The following is a 19,803-nucleotide window of genomic DNA, read 5'->3' on the forward strand; positions in this document are numbered from 1 at the left end:
GTCTTCAGTTGCTGCTCCATGGAAGGTCGGTGGGTCCCGAGGTTGTTGCAGGACAACGGGGGTCGCTGGGGCAGCCATTGGGGTTGTCTTGGCCACGATCTTCTTGGTCTTCTCAGGTAGAAGTCCGTGTTCCGGGGGCAGCTGTTGTAGACGACGGCTTACTCGATGGTCCGTGACTACGTTGGTGCTCTCTTTACGGTCCGGGCTTGGATCACGGCTTGTCGGGGGCGTCCGGTACATGGACCAAAAGCACCTCCACCAGATGTCACGTGGTAGTGACGGTGAAGAAAGAAGCAGTATGGTGGAATACAAAACTAGCTTTTATTGGGCGAACCTGTGCCCACAAAACAGGCTACACTTATAGCACAACGAAAGCGGCGAACACAGTCGGCGATCGTCGAAAATCTGATCTGCGGGTCAAGCGGGTCGGCTTTTATAGAGCAGTCGTCGAATGTTCCAGACTAATCGTTCGGACCCGCGTGCCTTCCACAAAGTTCTACACCATTCGCGTCAGGTGATGAAATCAGATAACATAAGTCTCGGCGACAACAGACAGCGGATAGAAGCATCGATAACTTTCCAGAAACTTCGGATACATGCAGGCGCGTCCCATGCTGTGCGATTACATTTGTTAGGCGGCGAAACGTGGTTGCCCGATAAAGATAAGTACACGTGTCAATATATATATATATATATATATATATATATATATATATATATATATATATATATATATATATATAAAGTAAATCTGTCACTAATGAAATTATAAGCCAATCGAAGGTAAGCAACTGAAAAAAATACCTGTCTCAGAGAGTCTCATCATATCAAATCTTATTTCCTGGGACGACATTGCAACTTAGGAAGCAGGTAAAGATGGAAGTACTGTCATTTTGTCACTAAATAAGGACAAGCACAGGCTTGCATACAGCAAAACAACCCTGAACACTACCGTTAGCTAGAAAACAACCCGACATTACTATACGCACTGCGAATTACCAACAGGCTGAAACCACTTTTTTTCTGATAGATTCATAACACTGTCAGAATTGAAATTTCGTAAACCAAGCAACAAAACTACAGGGTGCTTTTATCTCTTTACCAAAATTCATAAAATCCTAGCCACTGAACTATATATCGCAAATATCCCAAGGCGTCTGATATTATAAAAAGTCAACACACTGATGGAGAGCCTCGCAACATTTTGCAACCGCTGCCTTCGATATTTACCCTAAGCACCTCTATAATTAGTACAAAGTATCCTACACCTACTGACAATTATGGAAGACATTAATACAAAAGGCACACTACCGCAAAACAAAATTCTCATAATACCAGGTGTCACGGCCTTATACACAAATATTCCAGTAGTAATGGTTTAACTTCGATAAAATGAAGTTTATATTAACCAAACATAATTTGCAACAGTCTATCGAAGCCTGTTTATCTATTTCTGAATTAGTTGTCACATAAAATACTTCGAACATGAGGAGAATAACTACCTATATATATAATGTTTATACGTGCAGGTACTGCGGACAGACGCGACCCAAGACGATCATGTCTACTACTAACAAGGTTGAGCTGAAGTTTGTGAGTGACTGCTGCGAGGAAGGACGTGGTTTTAAACTGCGCTATGACATTATTCCTTCTTGTAAGTACTGACTCAAGCTTGAAATTGTTTAAAAGGGAGGATTTACAGAGCTGTTGCTTGCAGATACCTTGCTGCAACTCCTTAGATAGCATTGGTTTTTTACTATCCAAGCATCCATGACAGTTCCTATAGAATTTCTACTAAAGTGGCGATTATGTTGAATTAATATGAAAGAAAAATTAATATGCGACAAACGACTTATATATACAAGGGCACCAAATTGGCTTAAGGTGAATATTATCACGCGGAAAAAAAAGAAGTTTATTGAGACAAGAATTATGAGCCACATGGTCAAAGGTCAACAACGGCCCACCGACCACACAGGTGAGCCTGTCTCTGGCGTTCCAGTCCACATTGGTGTAAAACCAAAAGGAAAAAAAAAGCGTAGGCGGACGAGTAACGGTGCTCAAATAATACGAGCATGGCATCTCACGTTTTGTTTCTTTTTTGTACGTGCACACAATGATCGTTAACTCTGCGTCTTTGCATTCCACTTCCACCAGTGTGCTGCCGCCATGCCAGGCATTGAAACACGCGACCTTGTGTTGAATACAATTGTCAATTCTGATTTTACATGCTGAAACGACGATGTCATGTTGAAGGGCGCTTTAGTTTGGGATGTCGGTATAATTTGGACACTTGGATTTCTGTAACCTGCTGCTAAGTCCAAGCGCACGAGAGTTATTTTGCCTTTGGCACTCATCGAAATGTGGCCGCCGCAGCGGGGATCGAACGCGCGACCTCAAACACAACAGGGCAACGCCACAGTCACTAAGCTGTCGCGGCGGGAAGGGAATTGATGAACAAGACCTTGTTTTAACGTGCGATGTTGGGCGCCAACGATGAAAATGAGTAAATATCCGCTAGTGTGATTATAGCAAAGCAAACGCCGATTGGCGAAGCGGTTGTGTATAGAAAACAGAGAGAGAAAAGTTTCATTTGTAGCAAATTCTTTCTCTTAGAAACCACCCAACTAGCTTTCTTGGACAGTGCTGTTATGGAGTTATGAGGTGCGTGGCTTATTTTGTGCTTATAGTCGTTAGTGCAGCTACAGAATAGGCCACAGAGGAGCTGAAGTGATCGCTCCTTTAGCAGCGCTTAAGATAGATTCCGCCTGTACAGACTGCATGTGCAGCTTCTGATGTCCGCACGTTTCCTTTTCCATCTGTGTTTGTTTTCTTGGGACCGGAAATATCATGTTTCACTGTTTATCCGAGTCTTTACTTAGCGTTCAATCTTCGCGGTTTATTTGTTGTCAGGTATATTTTACATTTATTTTGTGGAAATTTACCGACGTAGTTTCATTTCTCTTAGAAGTAGTAGTGGCCTCATTTCACCAATGTTTCTTCGACGTTCTTTGAAGCTGTTTCTTTTTCACGCTGTTCCTATTTCACTGTTGATTTCTTTTGGCCCTTAGCTAGTGCATTGGCGTCATCCACTACAATGTGGTATGTGCGATAAGTGTTCTTCTGCCACGCATTGAGGCTCTCTTCCAATGGCCTTTGCAACGTTTCCCCCGTAACTTGTTTCTCTTTGTTGTTGTTGTTGATACTGCTGTTGTAGTAGTTCGTGAAAATGCAGTTGTTGTTGTTGTTGTCGCATTTCGATGTGTGGTATTTACAATAAATATGTTCTGTTTTAGGGTTGCAATCTTTCGCCTTAGTTTCTAATCACATGTTGCCCTTCCCTGTGGGTGCAAGCTTACTTGCACTCGCCACCGCATTGTCTGGGGATCGGAGATCGGTCAAGAGGCAATGCGCCGCTTTTGATTCGTAACCCAATGTTTGTCTTGTTTAGACATTAAAACATCGTCTCATTCAAAGGTCAGGTTTGTTTAGGACTGTATGCTGTTGGATTTGTTAGTGTTCCTTATTCATCATTTCGGGGAGCGTGAAAATTGCCGAAAAAGAATTGCCCATCCGAGGCTGCTGTGCGTACTTCCGCTGCGCATGCTTGATTCAGTCGCTCATAGCAAGGTTTGGATAAATACTCATTTCCTAGTGAGTGTGTGCGCTGTCTGCCTGGCCTATTTTTTTCCGCAAAATTTTTCCGCTCGGCGCAGTGATCAATATATGTTGGCTTCAAAAAATAAAACTCGTTATGCGTCAAGGAGTAGCAATTACCAGCGACATCATTTGTGTTTCTGAAGGTAACGTTAATTGGAACAACATCATCACATGCGCTGTACGAAGAATGGTCAAAGACGACCTGATTAGGCCAAACTTTCTGCAGAGAGAGTGTACCAATACACTGCCGTGTAAGCCAAGCGTCATTCGTCGCAGTCCCTGTGCCGAGAAACGACTCGCGAACGCAACATGATTGTTTCGAAACAACTTGTCCACAATAGTCATAATGATTGTGAAAAAGTAATTCCTTGCTATGAATTTGTAATTCCAGGGTCCGTTGTGCCTACACCAGCCACTGATAGGTACAAGCCAGTACCATGCCGTAAGTGAGTGCGCTTGTTCGGGAATTGAAGTCAGTTTCAAGAAGCCATTGTTGGCACCTATTTTCTGCGAGTACTTGTTCTCAAAAAAATATTTTCTTCTTTTAAATTGAAAACTACTATGCACATGGAATCCTTTATGTGACAACAAAAGAAGAAAGACAAAGATAAGGAGCGAGTGCAGTGTTAAGTAAATAATGCAGCTCTTTGGCATCTGCCAGCACGTCTAGACAACACGTGTTCAAAAAGGTTAAATACTCTTGTTGCCTGGGTGGGGAAATGAAAGCGAAAAGTGCACTAGGCCATTTGCACATTGCAATAAGGACAGGAACCTTAATTTCAGGTCATTTTTTCTTGCACGTGTGGTATTGCATTCTTGAGCAGCGCACACAAAAACCGAACACGAGAAACAATACAAGTGCTGGTCTAAGGATTTAAAGTTTTTAGTGGAAGAAAAAGATTATATAGACAGTGATTATGAAAGTGATGTGGATTAAGCAAAAAATCACGACATTTCACAAGCAATCAGTGTACGTGATATCCTGGCTTCATAGAGAAACTGACGGCTCAATTATATTAATTAAATAATGGGGTTTTACGTGCCAAAACCACTTTCTGATTATGAGGCACGCCGTAGTGGATGACTCCGGAAATTTCGACCACCTGGGGTTCTTTAACGTGCACCTAAATCTAAGTACACGGGTGTTTTCGCATTTCGCCCCCATCGAAATGTGACCGCCGTGGCCGGGATTCGATCCCGCGACCTCGTGCTCAGCAGCCCAACACCATAGCCACTGAGCAACCACGGCGGGTGGCTCAGTGATATACATGTTCTTGTTGTTGACAATGCTATATGCCTCAGCAATTTCACGGGCACGCTGATCGTGGTGTTTCATTATTGAGATATCCTATCAACAAGGAGAACAGCCACAATCACGAAAATTGCTGGCATGATGCGACGACACCACTTCCTTTCGGCACTGCCATGTTTCCGTAGCCTGATATTTACACAGCGGCGAGTTTGTGTGAGCTAGAAGTTGCCACGCACGCAAGCAATGCCATGCATCATTCCAGAAAAACAATCAGTCTACTTGTTAACATTCTTAATAGAGCAAGCGCTGTCGCTCGCTCCCGCGCCAATCCGTGCACCCCTCTCAATCACAACGCACAGACTACCAACTGTCTTGCCACCGAAAAAAAAAACGATGCCAACGCCATAATGCCCGGCAACTCTCACTAACCAATATGAACTCAAGTGCACATAAGGAATTACAGCAACTCTCCTGCGCCCACTCTCTGACACAAAAAGCTGATTAGATGAGGACGCTTTGCATTTCAGCTCCTTTAACGAACGCTCAGAAGCTCTCGCAAGAAAGGAAGCGGGAAATTTGACCCACATGGTCAAGCCTGTTCAGGTCATCGACATATTACAGTGAAACTGTATATCTCTATCGCCAATGAAATTTTCGTGTCGTTCTGGTAAGCAAAGAACTCCCATACGTGGGCTGATCGCGAAGGTAGTGCAATGCCGGGCCGACCCGTGGTGGTGGTGAAGCAGGCATTAAGCTCTCCCCATACGTGGGCCGATCCCGAAGATAGTGCAATGCCAGGCCGACCCGGGTAGGAGGTGCAGTTCGCCATTAAATGACCCACATACACAGCTTCACTGGTCATCCTTCTTCAGAGAGGGGAAGTGCACTGAGATTTTTTTTCAGAATGCTTGTTGTCATAGCCACTCGGGCACCACGCATCATCAGCTTTGCCGCTGCGGTAATTCACTTATTTGCCGGCACGTTTCACTACGGAATGTCTGAATTAGAATTCTGGTGTTTCTGTTTCATGAATTATCCTTGACAGGATAGCGAATTACCAAAGAATTGACTGCAAAATTTCGCTAGAAACGGCGTTGCTGCTGGCGCACGACCATGGACATTGCTGTAATAAGTGCTCGCATTCATCACACCACTGACACGTATTTTTCCATTGTTCACAGAATGTGCAAAAACGGACTGTTTTCTTGAATAATATTAAGCAGTGTGCTGGCGTAAGAGATCAAATTACATGAAACAGAAGTCTTCTGCTGCTAGCAAACTGGTGTGAATTCTCGAACATAGTCGTAAACTACGACAAAACTGTTTATCTTTATCACTAACAAAATGATTCGGCTCCAGTTTACATACGATATGACTACAAAGCTGGTTATACATGTTCAGCAACAAAAGTATCTGGGAGTAATAATAACGTACCCGCTTAAAATGGTCAAAACATATAGCAAATGTTTGTTCTAATGCTACACGCAAATTATGGTTCTTAAAACACAAACAGGCATCTCCACTTGCCAGTAAGTTTAAAGGCATACAAATCAATAATCAGACCCTCTCGGCAGTGCGCCAGCATCACTTGGCATCCCCCCCACAGCAGGCCATGAAAGTAAGCTGTAGGAAATTTAGCGCCTAGTTGCCAGGTTTCTCTATAACGACTTTAGGCGCAGAGATGAACATCTGAGAGGCTCTCCTCAGCCAAATTAGACTCGTTTAAGGATAGACGCAAAGTAGTAAGACCAAAGATTTTTCATTCACTCTAGGTGCCTAAGTTCGGTATAAAACCAGAAGAGCAAAGCGGTCCCACCTTAAGCACAGCAAGAGTGTGAAACCTGTTGTTGCAGGCGTAGACTGTTGCAGACACTCCTTCTTCCCTACAGCTGGAATTCCTTGCTTCATAATTAAAAGTTGCTTGATTCAGAGGAGTAGTTAATTTTTTAGTGCACGTGTTCGCGTGGCTGTACTTGTTCTTTATGATCCTTATGTATTGAACCTGTCTTTAACATTTGAAATGGCCTACTTAGAAACTTCTTTAGCATGTTTTAAAAGTGACTGTACACATATATGTCTGCCCTATTCTGCTTGGTTCCATTGTGGTTAGCAGGAATGAACGAATTAAATATATAACTAAATAAGTAAATTACATAACCTTATAAACAAACATTATACGAGAGAAGATGAAGTTGTAATGATATTAAAATTATGCAGATCTAACCATGTCTTGCAATTTATTTGAAGTGAAGCTTTCATGAAGAGGTTAAGCAAGGGCTACTAATGTCTCCATTTCATTCGTGGGTGTTTGGCGTAAAGCCAGTGGCGTGGCGTGCACGTGCTATGCAATTTGACACATGCGACCATCATCTCAAGTAGTTATGCGGCGTTGGCAAGATAGAAGTATGCGTGTGTTTGTGTCCTAATGGTTCGAGGATCGGGCTGCTAGCTAGGGGACGGAGGTTCGATCCTACGATTGGGCACGTAATTAAGTTTTCAATGCGTTAACACTAGGAATATCAAAGTGGACAACCATAGCAGTGGCGCGACTATCACCTCTAAAACAGGCGAAGAAAAAGGCGGGCCCACGTGCAGGTTGAGCGAGAATAGAATATGCTAGAGCGCTCGACCTGCGCAGCCGCGGTAGCTGCCGCTCCCGAGATCCCGCAGTGCCACGGCTGGCTGGTCTAAGTAAACCATAGCCACGGCGGCTACCTCTCCGCGCCAACTCCCATACCATGTATGTGTGTGATGTGTGGGAAGCCAGTCACGGAGTAACGTATAGAGCGGACGGGAGAGCTTAGAGGAACATGAATGTATGTATGTAGGTATGTACGCACGTATGTATGTATGTATGTATGTATGTATGTATGTATGTATGTATGTATGTATGTATGTATGTATGTATGTATGTATGTATGTATGTATGTACGTACGTATGTATGTATATATGTATGTATGTATGTATGTATGTATGTATGTATGTATGTATGTATGTATGTATGTATGTATGTATGTATGTATTGTTAGCTAGTAGTGTTTGCCGCTATGAAATGACGTGAGGAGAAGAGGAACACGATGTGGCGCTGGCATTGATCAGTGGTATCGCTTTTCCCTCTGTTATAGAGCTACGGTTTCTCTCTGCAAATATTGTACCCAGTAATATTTGGTGGAGGTCCATATATATATACAGTGCAGCAGACGGTGGTCTGCTCCACACCACCGTCTGCTGCACTTCCCTCCTCGAAGAGGCGCAGGACGTGTGTCGAGTGAGCTGCTCAACAACATTTTACGATGTGGTGGATTACAATGCCGTAAATCATGGATCTGGGGCCTCAAGCAAGTGGAAAGAAATGCTAGTGCATTTCTTTAGCCCTTACTGCTAAGTCATCACTGAATTTTTATTATTTCTTAAGGTGTGAGCTATTCAGGAGGGTAGCAACAGCACCTAGGAGCAACGTTCAGGAATGCCCGAGAGGGATTTTGAAATAAGGCTTCGCTTTAAAAGCGGAGGGATTGGCGTGAGGAGCGTTTCTTTGATCTGCAACTACACACAAGTAAAAAGGAAAAAAAAGGGAAGTAGAGAAGAGGGAATAGTGACGATGGAAAAGTACGACGTGTCGAAGCACATGCTAGCCGATCAGTCCAACGCGATCATTGTTCCTGACATGTGAAGGCGGTCTGACAAGCAGCTGTGAAATAATGTCATGCGTGCAATTTAGTAGGGTGAGGTGTAGCTATGATGCATGCAGGCAGCCTGGGCATGTGCACGGGTTTATGTCGTGATGTGTCGACGTTGAGAAATGTACGTACAGTTAGAACGCGTGTTGATATATATATATATATATATATATATATATATATATATATATATATATATATATATATATATATGTATATACTCTGTGCTTCTCGTACTAAAGCTGTTTCGGACTATCGTTCTTAAAAAGTACAATCGGTTACGACTAGGCAAATGTTTTCAACGGTTTAGTTCTTTCTGGCGTTTCCGTATGTTATCAGTGACTTGATGAGGAGCGATTTCTATGAAGTTCTTAACTTTTCGTCACTCCTCGAGATATTCCATTTCATCATACAAATAAAAACCATGGTATATGTCCATTAAAGAACAAATGCTCCTAAACAACTTTTTCGAACATGTAGAAGGTACAGCACCAGCTTCAATTCAAATTTCACCTTATACGAAAGCTAAACAGGGCATAAAGCCAAAACTTGCTTTCCTGTCAAATAGTAATGTTTTCGTGATACGAACATAAAGTTCATTGAATGCGAGGAAGCATGACGGCGAGCTGACATTTGTCCCTTCTGTGGGTCCCGATCAACTGTTCTATGTATAGATATGCTTATGTCAAATCAGCGCCTTCTGTGTGCAGGCATGCCGTTATTCCCGGCATCTGGTAGCTAATGGCTACGTATATAGATACCGAAAGCAATATCAATAGCAATATCTGGAATTTAGTTTCCAATACTAACCAACTCTGAGCCCACTTCTAATTTTGTTCAAAAGTGTAGACGCTTGAGTGAAATTGCCGCAACCATCAATAAACCGGCCTATGTTTTCAAGGCAATTACCCCTAGGCGGTGATTCCACGCATTTATTGAATTTTTAGCCGTTGGCAACGTAAATGACAAGTTGGTGTTAAATAGAATGCAATGTTTCTTTTATTGATTCATCTGTTCGAGTAAGGCCAGCTTAATTTCGTGTTTTGCCATCTCACCATCTCTGGTGATCGGATAAATAGCGGTGGGAGATCGTGTTCTCGAGTTATTACATGACAAAGGTACTCTACTTTGCACCTTCGTGTTCGCATTTTGTTTGTCCACGGCTGCACCTGCGACCTGTACATGTTCAATTTTGTGTTTGTAGACAAGCGTTTTCGTAAACCTATGCCAAAGGTAAATATTTGAAACAGCGTTCCGTGCACCACCAGTTGTGCGTGGCCCGGCTGATATCAACCTCAGCAGCTGCTGATTGAGCAGTCTCCGCAAGAGAGTGGAGCTCAGCCAGCGAAAGGATAAATTTGGCTACCTACGTTTTTATACAACTTTACTAAATCTTCATTACGAAATTCCCGGTGCAAAGAATAATTCTGCAGATCTAAAGAATAATGTTTATCTTGTAGGTAACATCATTATCGAAAGAAGTTAATTGCCGAGACCTAGCGATTATTAGCTTGAGTTCTTTTCGGCCTTGCTTGTTGTCGGCATGTAAATGACAGTTAAGCATTAAGCCATTTCAAGAAAATATATAATATTGACTACGACATTTCCTACGTATACGCATTATATTGCTGGCCATCGAGAACAATCCCCCAACCTTGATGTGGATGAATAAATTATAATGTGTATTGGCGAGAAACCCTATTTGAGGTCAATCCAATTTTTCGAATGAAAGTAATGATACACCACACCAAGTGATTGTAGGTTCGGAATGAGTAGCTCTAACAGCATTTTTTGCACTATGGCAGACATGGCAGATTGCGGCAAACCCCAGGAGCTGCTTCCCAGGATTGTCGGCGGTCAAGAGTACACCGAGCACAAACACCCGTGGCTCGTAAGTCTACTTGCATGCGATACAAAAGCGCTGTAGACCCGCGGCAAAAAATAACCCGTATCCCTCTTAGAAGTCCTAGTCCAATCTTCCATTAAAGGCTCCCTCACCAGATATGAACAATGCACAAAGACAACCTCGGTGCATGGATCACGTGGGGACGATCACGTGGGGACTATACCAATGTATAAGCTGCTAAAACCGCTCAATATTCTAACTAAAGCCTCTGCGAAGGCCCCTTTTTCCAATGAAGGAGGGTTCAAAGAGGGTTCAAGGAAGTTGCAAAGAAGGTTCCAAGAAAGGAAGCTCACGCCACCATCAAATTGACGTCACGAGCATTGTGACTACAAGCAACCATTTAGCAGCTTAGAAGCGCAGCGGTTCCAGTGACAAGCAGGCCCCGCCAAACGGCTATTAGCAATTAACCAAGTACAAATAAGTGAACAAGTAAATAAATAAATGCCGGAGGCACCGACGAGGTGATTGCGCGGGTGCGGTATCTGTAAAAAAAGAAGGTGCGTCTTCGTCTTCTGCATTGAAAAAGGAGAGGAAAATCGCTTGTGAGGGCTGGTCAAAGCAACGGGAGAGCAGCTCGGGTGCAGTGAAGTGTAGATTTAATCGTGTCACCATCGTCTCCAGTCGTGTCAATAGCTCCCATGTCAGCTACTACTAAATAAGGCGTTCTGTCCGTCTGCATTCGCATTAAAATACAAAAGGAGCACGGGGAGAGCTATAGGAGGTTACTACAGACAAATAACAAAGACAGATAAAATACGATATACTGAAACACTATATTGGACAAATATACATTCTAACCTGAAATTATTTGCTATGGATTGCTGACTTCTTGATTGGTGTTGGTGGTTTTAACAATGTAAGAACAGCACAACGGTAATGAGGACCGCCGTAGACGAGGACTCCAGGTGAATATTATTGTCGGCCCGAAACGGTGCGTGAACGTTTTTGCATTCTTCTCCCAATGGAATTCAGCCGGCTCGCGTGAGAATTGGACCTCTGACCCCAAGCACAAGAGAGTCATTCCGCTCCGATTAGCTTATATGCGACTATGGGACGCAGCATCAAACCAACACCAATTCCAACAAAACAACATGAAAGCAGGTTAGTGTCAATGTCGCCAGTCTTCGTAATGTACACACCTAAGCCTGCTTGTCCGTGCACGGTAAAGCGCAATCTTTTCACCGAGACGAACAATATCTAAAGAACATCCAGCAGGTTCCCATTGTTACGGTAATATGAGCCATCACTAGACCCATTGAGAAACTGGTTATACACTGGACGCAGGTCGTCTGTGGTCACTGATTCTACCCCGGCGTAGTCTGTTGAGTTCGTGCGGTGGTTGAATTCTCGGTTCCGCATTTCTAGTGTTTTCTCAACGTTGGTTGCCACGTGAAGAAACTCTTCGACGGTGTTCGGTGGGGCTTCGTATCATTCCGCAGAAACGTTCTTCCTTCACACTACACATGAGTAGGCGGACTTTCTTCTCGTTGGACATTTCTGGGTCGGCGTGGCGGAATAGGCGGCTTATTTCTTCCGTAAATATGGCAGCGTTCTCGTCCGATAGCTGCACTGGGGCTTCGAATAGAACTTCGGCCCTTTCTTTCCAAACGATGCTCGTGAACGTCCTGAGGAAGTTACTGAGGAACAGGTCCCACGTTGTAGGGGTGTACTCCCGGTTCTCTAACCATGTCCTCGCAGCATCTTCGAAGGAGAAGTACACGTGGTGCAGCTTGTCCTCCGAGGTCCAGTTTTTGAAGGCTGCGACCCTTTCGAAAGTCTCGATCCAGGTTTCTGGATCTTCCGACGAAGCTCCACGGAAGGTAGGCGGCTCTCTTAGTTGTTGAAGCACGATGGGGGACGCTAGTGCTGCCATTGTGGTCGTTGACTTGGTAACAGTCTTCCTGGTCGTCCCAGGCAAACGTCCATGCTCCGGGGGAAGCCCTTGCAGCCTGCGGCGAGCTCACTGGTGCTTGGCGACGGTGGTGTTCTCTTCGTGGTTCGAGCTTGGATCAGGACTTGTCGGTGGCATTCAGATGCCGCCCCAACGTTCATCCCTGCCCAAGGAACTATCGTAGCTCAGAGGAAGCGTTTTGCTGCCTTTCGTGCTCCTCAAATTTTCGCGGTGCGATTTTGTAGCCATTGTTTGCCCGGCACCTGAGCATCAAGCTTTACAAGATAAAGAACTTTAGGATAAGTTGAACGAAAATGCCATTAACGTGGTTAGAACGACTTCAATACAGTGACCGCCAATACGCGACGATCAACAAGATGCAGGTGACGCGTTCAAATAATCTGCGCACTCTTGGGTCTCGAGTGGTGCCTCTGAAAGGGCACCTCGCGACTCCCAAAGAGCAACTTTATTTTCTGAATTAATACAGCGTGCGATGCGTGGTGTCGGCCGGAAAGCTCGCCGGTCAGATTTCGGAAGCACGCGAGAGACCATGTGAACTAGGACTGCCCGCACACGGTAGGCATGAACACACGTTCATTTCCTTAGTCGGCACGTATACTGTTCTCATAATAGGTCCTCGATGAACTTCCACCAGAACGTTGGTTGCCAAGCATGGTAGTCTTAGAATACATTTGAACAGAAGAACGTTAATGTGCGTGCACGAAGGAATAATTGACTTTGTCCATTCGCAATAGTTGACCGACTAGAATACACGCCTTTAGTTCATATCTCAATCTTCTGAATATACACGCGAAAAAGCTGATCGAGTTGAGGCCTTTCTGCTTGCGCTGGTCATCCAGAGCGGACGCTTGTCTGCAACCGCAGCGGCGGAGTCCACGGAGTCACCGCGGCTGGAGGTGCACTTCACATTCCATTCCGAAAGCTACTTTTGCAGCCCAATTTTGGACAGTAGTAGAGGTCTGACGTTGAGTCATCTGACATCGCATCAGTAAAGAGAGAACACGTTACAAGATCACTAACACAACGAGGAAATTTTGAACAATTGTTGTCAATACGAGTGCCCCTTCCCCAAAAACAAGTCACTATGCGTTTGAGGTAGGTTATAAAAAATATTCGCGGAAACCGAATGCGGTCTTCTAGTGTGAGAAGTCATGCAGCTTATGTCTTGTGACGTAATAGGGAGGAGTTGGGGCAGAGGTGGGGGGAGGTGGGGAGCTTCACATTGTTGTTGTATCCTTTGCAGTTTCAATTCAGGTGACTTGCCGTGGTATTGTAGTTACTTGACGTTGCGCTGCTAAGCCCTGTGATTGTGGGGTCAAATCGCAGCCCTGGCGACCGCGTTTCCACTGGGGCGAAATGTAAAAACGCCCACGTATCTTCCCATATGTGCACGTTAAAGACCCCCTTGTGATCAACATTGATCAGGAGTCCTCCAATAGGGCGCGTTCCATTATCGTAATGTGGTTTTCGCACGTAGAACATCATATATTTTTTTCAATGCAGGTGGCCATCTTCGACAAGTACAGTGATTTCATCTGCGTCGGTAGCCTGGTCTCTCCACGCCATATCCTGACCGCCGCTCACTGTTGCGATGGGTAAGTGGCGTCCTTTTGTCAGCAAAAAAGGTGACGAACGTTGATTTAACGTTGGTGTACTTATCGCTATACTATTGCACAAAAGGTAACATACGCAATGTTAAAAAGAAGTAATGTAGTAAATATCGCGCTGGTGCTTCATGCCTGTAAGTTGCACAAATGGTAACTTACGCGGCGGCTGGCGGCAAGTTAGTATGGCACCTTTGGTTGCATACAGCTGAAAACAGATTTTGCCCTGTCGAAAAGTTGCGGACATTGACAGACGCAAACGTGACGTAGCCACGGCCAATAATATGATAGCACGGTTACTGTACCATGAAGCATATTCCTTTAGACAATTCAGGAAGTGTTGTAGTAGCAGCTGCTAGCATGCAGTATAGGACACCTACAGCCAATAAAAACAAAGATGGACAAAAAAGCAAAAGGGGAAAAAGAGCTCTGTTTGCAAACAATTAGAGCAAATTGTGAGGTGCGCACTATCAGCTTTAAGCACAGGGGCACATGGCGCGACGCCGGGCATGCTCGGGGAGCTGCGCTAGCAAGCTGCGCCAGTTATTCCCTGGACAATATGTAATTGTAGAACTTTTGTCCGCTTGCCGGGTCGGTGTCTGTGTCTGGAAGCCTCAGCTAGCTGTCTCGCCCAGAAGCTACCACTGTGGACTCACGGATTTGGCATTCAACGTTAGGCTTGAGTCCACGACACTAAGAATAAGATCCTCGTGCTCTACCGACTGAGCTAAAAAGGCACAAAATATGTGGGTGGAGAGGCTAGGGGCCGTAAATAGGAGTAGAGAGGACACGCAAGTCAAGTATCGTCCGTTTGGACTCAGGCCAGGAATCTGCACGAATTTGATTGGTAAGACGTGTCTTCGTAAAGGTGTCTTCTTTGTGTGCCTTCTGTGTCGAGTTATAGCGTAGTACTTCAGTAAAATCTAGCTTCCATACCACGAAAACTGCTTTGAGGGCTTAGCGTACTTCACGGCTCCTTCAAAAGTAATAGTAACAACGGTGTTCCGAGAATTATTACCAGTTCAGTGAGGTATTGTTCAGCGCACAAGCTGAACGAGTTTTGAATCTCTTCTCACAATTTCCGGTACCAGTCAAGAGAGCCTCAGCGTCAAGACGGGTGTGCATCGTCTCACTGACGGCCCACACCAAGCTGTCCTACGTTGCCACATGCACCCGCACTACAGGAAGCGCAACCTGGCTAACGACATTGCTCTTCTAGAGCTCGTCGTCAGTGTCGACTACAACGAGTTTCAGAGGCCCATCTGTCTTCCTCTGGACGCCAAAGACCTTGTGGGAAAGGACGGTGTCATCGCCGGATGGGGTCGAGAGTCTTACGGTGAGAACGAACTTATAGACCACCATTACCGATGCTGCGGAATCCACTGTGGTCGCGCTCTCTAGTTTTTGGCTGCTCGAGCGTGGCCTTAAAACACCTCGAAACACCTCGGCGCAAATCTATTTCACGTTGCCGCATGTGCATTATGCTCCACCAATGAGATCTTTATGACCCATTGCGGTTGTTCTTATGAAATGTTTCATTAGGAAGGCAATTAATGCTTGGTATGAAAACTACATCTCTTGTTGACATTGTAATAACCAGATAGCAACTTGCGAGAACCACATTTGTCGATGTTCAGAATGTGTAAACGCGACGAAAATGCTAAGGACTTGGCACTCACCTCAGCAAGCGAGGTTCTCACCTCACTGTGCGGGAGTTTCGTAATTTTTTTCTTTTGTGTGGTAACGCGTGAATAAAATATTGGATAAGAAAAACTTGCATAGTGTACAAACACTTAGTACATCGTCACAGCCTATTTCAGTGCACTGCAGGAAGGAAAGGTCCTCTAACATGCTCCAGCTATGCCATTCTTGCGTAGTTTGCAAGAACACAAAAAATGGTACATGTTACGTAAAAAAATTAGAATAGGACAGTATTGTCATGTTGTCGTGACGCGGACGAATAAGGCGCTGGGAAAGGCATTGAAACGGAGTAAATAGACAGGATTACCGACTCGGCCTGAGAAGGCGTTCCACGTATTCCCAGCGCAAGCATGCTTTCGTGACGAGGATCATAGATGGCGCTGAATTTAATGGCCCTCGTGTGGATCGGTGTCGGCAGCGCACGGCTGCAGCGGCTTGTCTCGTGGCGAGGATGATAAGTCTGCTTTATGTTCAATCAACAGCCCGCAAATACAACTGTGCGCTTGCTCGCTGCAGCATCCCGCATAGTTTCATCCGCCGCCATTCAAGCGCGCACAACTACGAAAAATTCAGTGGAACATCTTGCCGGAACACAATCATGATTGCGTTTTCCTAATAAGTACAGCTCCTTTGTAAACGGCAGAAAGAAAGAGAAAAAAAAGGAAGCAATAACGAGAAAACGAAAGAAAGAACGAAAGAAAGAAAGGCGCTAAGATAACGCACTAGCATTTTACAAGTAAATGGTGCAAACTTCCTGGTTTGGTTTTTAATAATTAAGTTGTTAATAATTTCTCATGAAAGACCCCTAGATAGTCAAAAAGACGAAGCCTGTTTTCTGACAAAATATAATACCACCATTTTACTCTACCACCATCTATCTTACCCCGTGCTCGGAGCTAAATGATCACCTAAAATCTACCACGAGAAGCATTATTGCGCATTTCATGCCATCAATCGCTATAACACATCGTGTACGACTATTTTCTAAGAGACAAACAACTTGGGTTCACCTTCAAACGACCATTCGAGCACAAAGCCCTTAATGTTTATTTCATTACTCCGACTCGCCGCCGTCAGATACCTTTTACGGCTGAAGCCACTTCTCTCCTCAATGGCAGCTCATGTGGCAGGGTTATTTCTTTTTTTTTTTCTTATTGCACGCTCCCCTTCTGTCATTTCATTTTTGTCGTTCGCACTTCGTGTATTCGTCAATAGGATCCGTGGTAGCGTCTTTTCCAGTCGCACTTACAAGCGAACAGTGTGCCTCAATCACGTCGCGTTTCATGGGGCGACACAAGCAGCAAAGCTCTGTGTGCCGGACTGATTTTGCTGCCCATGAGGTTTTCGATGATATCAGTTGGTGACTTGACCGCAAAGCGGCGTAAAATTTTATTACCTGCCGGTGTCTGCGCGTACCGGCCGCCTATATAAGGACAAAAACATACTGAAGCCAATATAGGCAACTATACAGATGAGGACACGCATATAGGCTGCAACGAAAATTCATAGCCCACTCAGCACATCCTAATAGAATGCGAAGGGATGCACCCAGGTAGACCCTTAGGTAACTTACACGTTCCAGAAGCGCTTCGATTTAATGTGAACGTAAGCATGAACTGGTCAGCAGTCGAGAAAAGCAATATATGTTTAGAGTATGGTGAAAAAAAAACAGGGAAGATATTGATACGACCGGATTTTACAGGCATAGGATGCGGTACAATGTAGATTAAGAAGTTTTGAGGAAAAGAAAATAGATTGAAGAGACGCATTTAGAAATGCTAGAATGGAAAGCATGAATAGCATACCTGAGTAACTAAAGCAGACTAGGGGACTTTCTTTTACCGCCCCGTTTCAATGCAGACGCCAATAAAACATTATCATCATCATCGTATCCAGGGAACAGCGAAAAGGAAGGGAGTGCTTCGGAAAGCAAAGGAAATGAGAGGAGGTAAGCGGGGTTAGAGAGCACGGCGGAACATTGGGCCTGTTTTATCTCTTGGACACCAGTTGCCCGCATCAAATACATTAGAAGATAGGGATTTTGGAGCCCCTGTGTGGGCGTGAGTTATGAAGTTGAGTCTTTATCGGGGAAACTTGTGCCGTAGAAAAAGAGGAACACTCAAAGCACAAAAAAAGCGGAAGGCACAAGCGGCGCTCGTCGAAATCTGATGAACGGGCCAAGTGCGTCGGCTATTATAGATGTCGCTTGTCGCGCATATAAAAGTAACCGTTGGTGCTTGCGTTTGCTTCAGAATGCACACCATTATTTGCCTAGCCCATTGCCTCTGATCAGGCAAGATTGTTTCGCTATTTAATCGCGACAACGCTCAAGAAAATTTCGACACATGTGGGCGTGCCTTGCGCTGTGCGATAACATTGTAAAAGCGGTTAGTAGGTGCGAAACGGACACTGGAAGAATGTAAACAATGTGCATGCGTCAGTAAATTTTGAAAGAGCAAATTCATGTAGTTGGCTTTCTGGCTGAATTTAAGAGGGAAAAATTGGGTTTTACGTGCCGAAGCCACCGTCTAATATTGAGGCACGCCGTAGTCGGCGACTCCGGAAATTTGGACCACCTGCTGTTCTTCAGCGTGCAAGTAATCTAAGTACACGGATGTTCTCGCATTTCGCACCCATCGAAACGCGGCCACCGCTGTCGGGATTCGATCCCGTGACCTCGTGTTTAGCAACCCAACACCATGGCCACTAAGCAACCACGGCGGGTAAACTGTTATTGAGTAAAAAATTTAGATTAGTAGAGCAGATAAGTCACGAACTACTGGACTGGCAGAATAAACGAGAAGAAAGCGGGTTATCCGAGGGGCCCGATTTTTATTAGTCATATCAGAAGAAGCCAACAAACGCTGACACCGAGGACAACATAGGGGAAATTACTTGTGCTTAATAAATGAAATAAAGAAACGATAAATTAAAGGAAATGAAAGTGGATGAAAAAGCAACTTGCCGCAGGTGGGGAACGATCCCACAACCTTCGCATCCACTCTCATTTCCATTCATTTATCGTTTTCCTATTTCATTTATTACGCACAAGTAATTTCCTCTACGTTGTCCTTGGTGGCAGAGTTTCTTGGCTTCTTATGATAGATTGGCAAAATGCGCCTCAAAATAGGAGAAACACTGAAGAGAATGTTAGAGCATGAATGAGACTTGGGCATTTGCAGGCATAGGATGTAGTTTACTAGGACATTCTTACAATACTTACCGAAGGTGATCTTTGTTAAGCATAATGCAGTTCGATAACTATATTTTATGCCCCGGCGACATAGGTTAGCGACAATACTAACCTTTGAGCTTAACTGCTCTTTTCCATGTTCTTTTGTTTTGGTTCACTTTTTTATTTTTAAGGAGATGTTGGGGTTTCCTGCTGGTCAACAAGAGGCCTCTGGTTCGATACCCGGCCGCGGGCATCACGTTCCGTGTACAGAGGAATACACGGACGCTCGTGTTTGTTTCTTTAGGCACTTGCTAAAGAACCTCAAGTCCATAACTGAGGTTTTTTAGCGCACGAAAAGGGACGAAACACAGTGGCAAGACGCGGACACAGCGGACTTAGTGCTGTGTCCGGGTCTTGCCACTGTCTTTCGTCCCTTTTCGTGCGCTAAAAAACCTCAGTTATGGACTGCCAACACGCCCTAACCTACAAACCTCAAGTCGTCACGCTTAGTCCCGAGTCTTTACCTACGACATTTATCAAAACACACTGTCACCTTGACACAATAATAGCGATCAAAGCAGTAATGAAAAAGTAAATCAACTCTTTAGGCAAATCTAAGTGGAAGCGAGAAGCTGCGAATATTCCACATGCAGCGTGATTAGAAAGAAAGCAAACTGAGGAATTGTTCTAGACGGCGAGCGCACGCAGTTCGTAAACCAAAGGAAAGGTATGGGGCAAACTGCCTCTTATAGAAGCAAGCTGTGCGAGCACGCGTTCCTGCTGCACGAGCATCACACAAGAAATTACGTGTGTGATCTATTACGTGTGTACAATGCTGGCGTGCTGGACAGAGACCCATGCGGTACGCCAGTGTACGTTAAGAATTTGACGACGAGATTTATTGTTCACCAC

At 44.6% G+C, this 19,803-nt stretch overlaps 1 protein-coding gene across 1 annotated transcript in view; it reads left to right on the forward strand.

Moving 5' to 3' along the window:
• LOC126523600 (ovochymase-1-like) overlaps nucleotides 1-19,803 on the forward strand; it is a 93,352-nt gene that overhangs the window by 51,779 nt on the left and 21,770 nt on the right. Inside the window, exons 7-11 of the mRNA XM_072288999.1 lie at nucleotides 1,530-1,654; nucleotides 4,052-4,102; nucleotides 10,399-10,484; nucleotides 13,915-14,006; nucleotides 15,107-15,351. Of these exons, the coding sequence (XP_072145100.1) occupies nucleotides 1,530-1,654; nucleotides 4,052-4,102; nucleotides 10,399-10,484; nucleotides 13,915-14,006; nucleotides 15,107-15,351 (599 nt within the window). The remainder of the gene's footprint in view (nucleotides 1-1,529; nucleotides 1,655-4,051; nucleotides 4,103-10,398; nucleotides 10,485-13,914; nucleotides 14,007-15,106; nucleotides 15,352-19,803) is intronic.

The sequence above is a fragment of the Dermacentor andersoni genome, chromosome 6, assembly GCF_023375885.2.
Source record: "Dermacentor andersoni chromosome 6, qqDerAnde1_hic_scaffold, whole genome shotgun sequence".
Lineage (NCBI taxonomy): Eukaryota > Metazoa > Arthropoda > Arachnida > Ixodida > Ixodidae > Dermacentor > Dermacentor andersoni.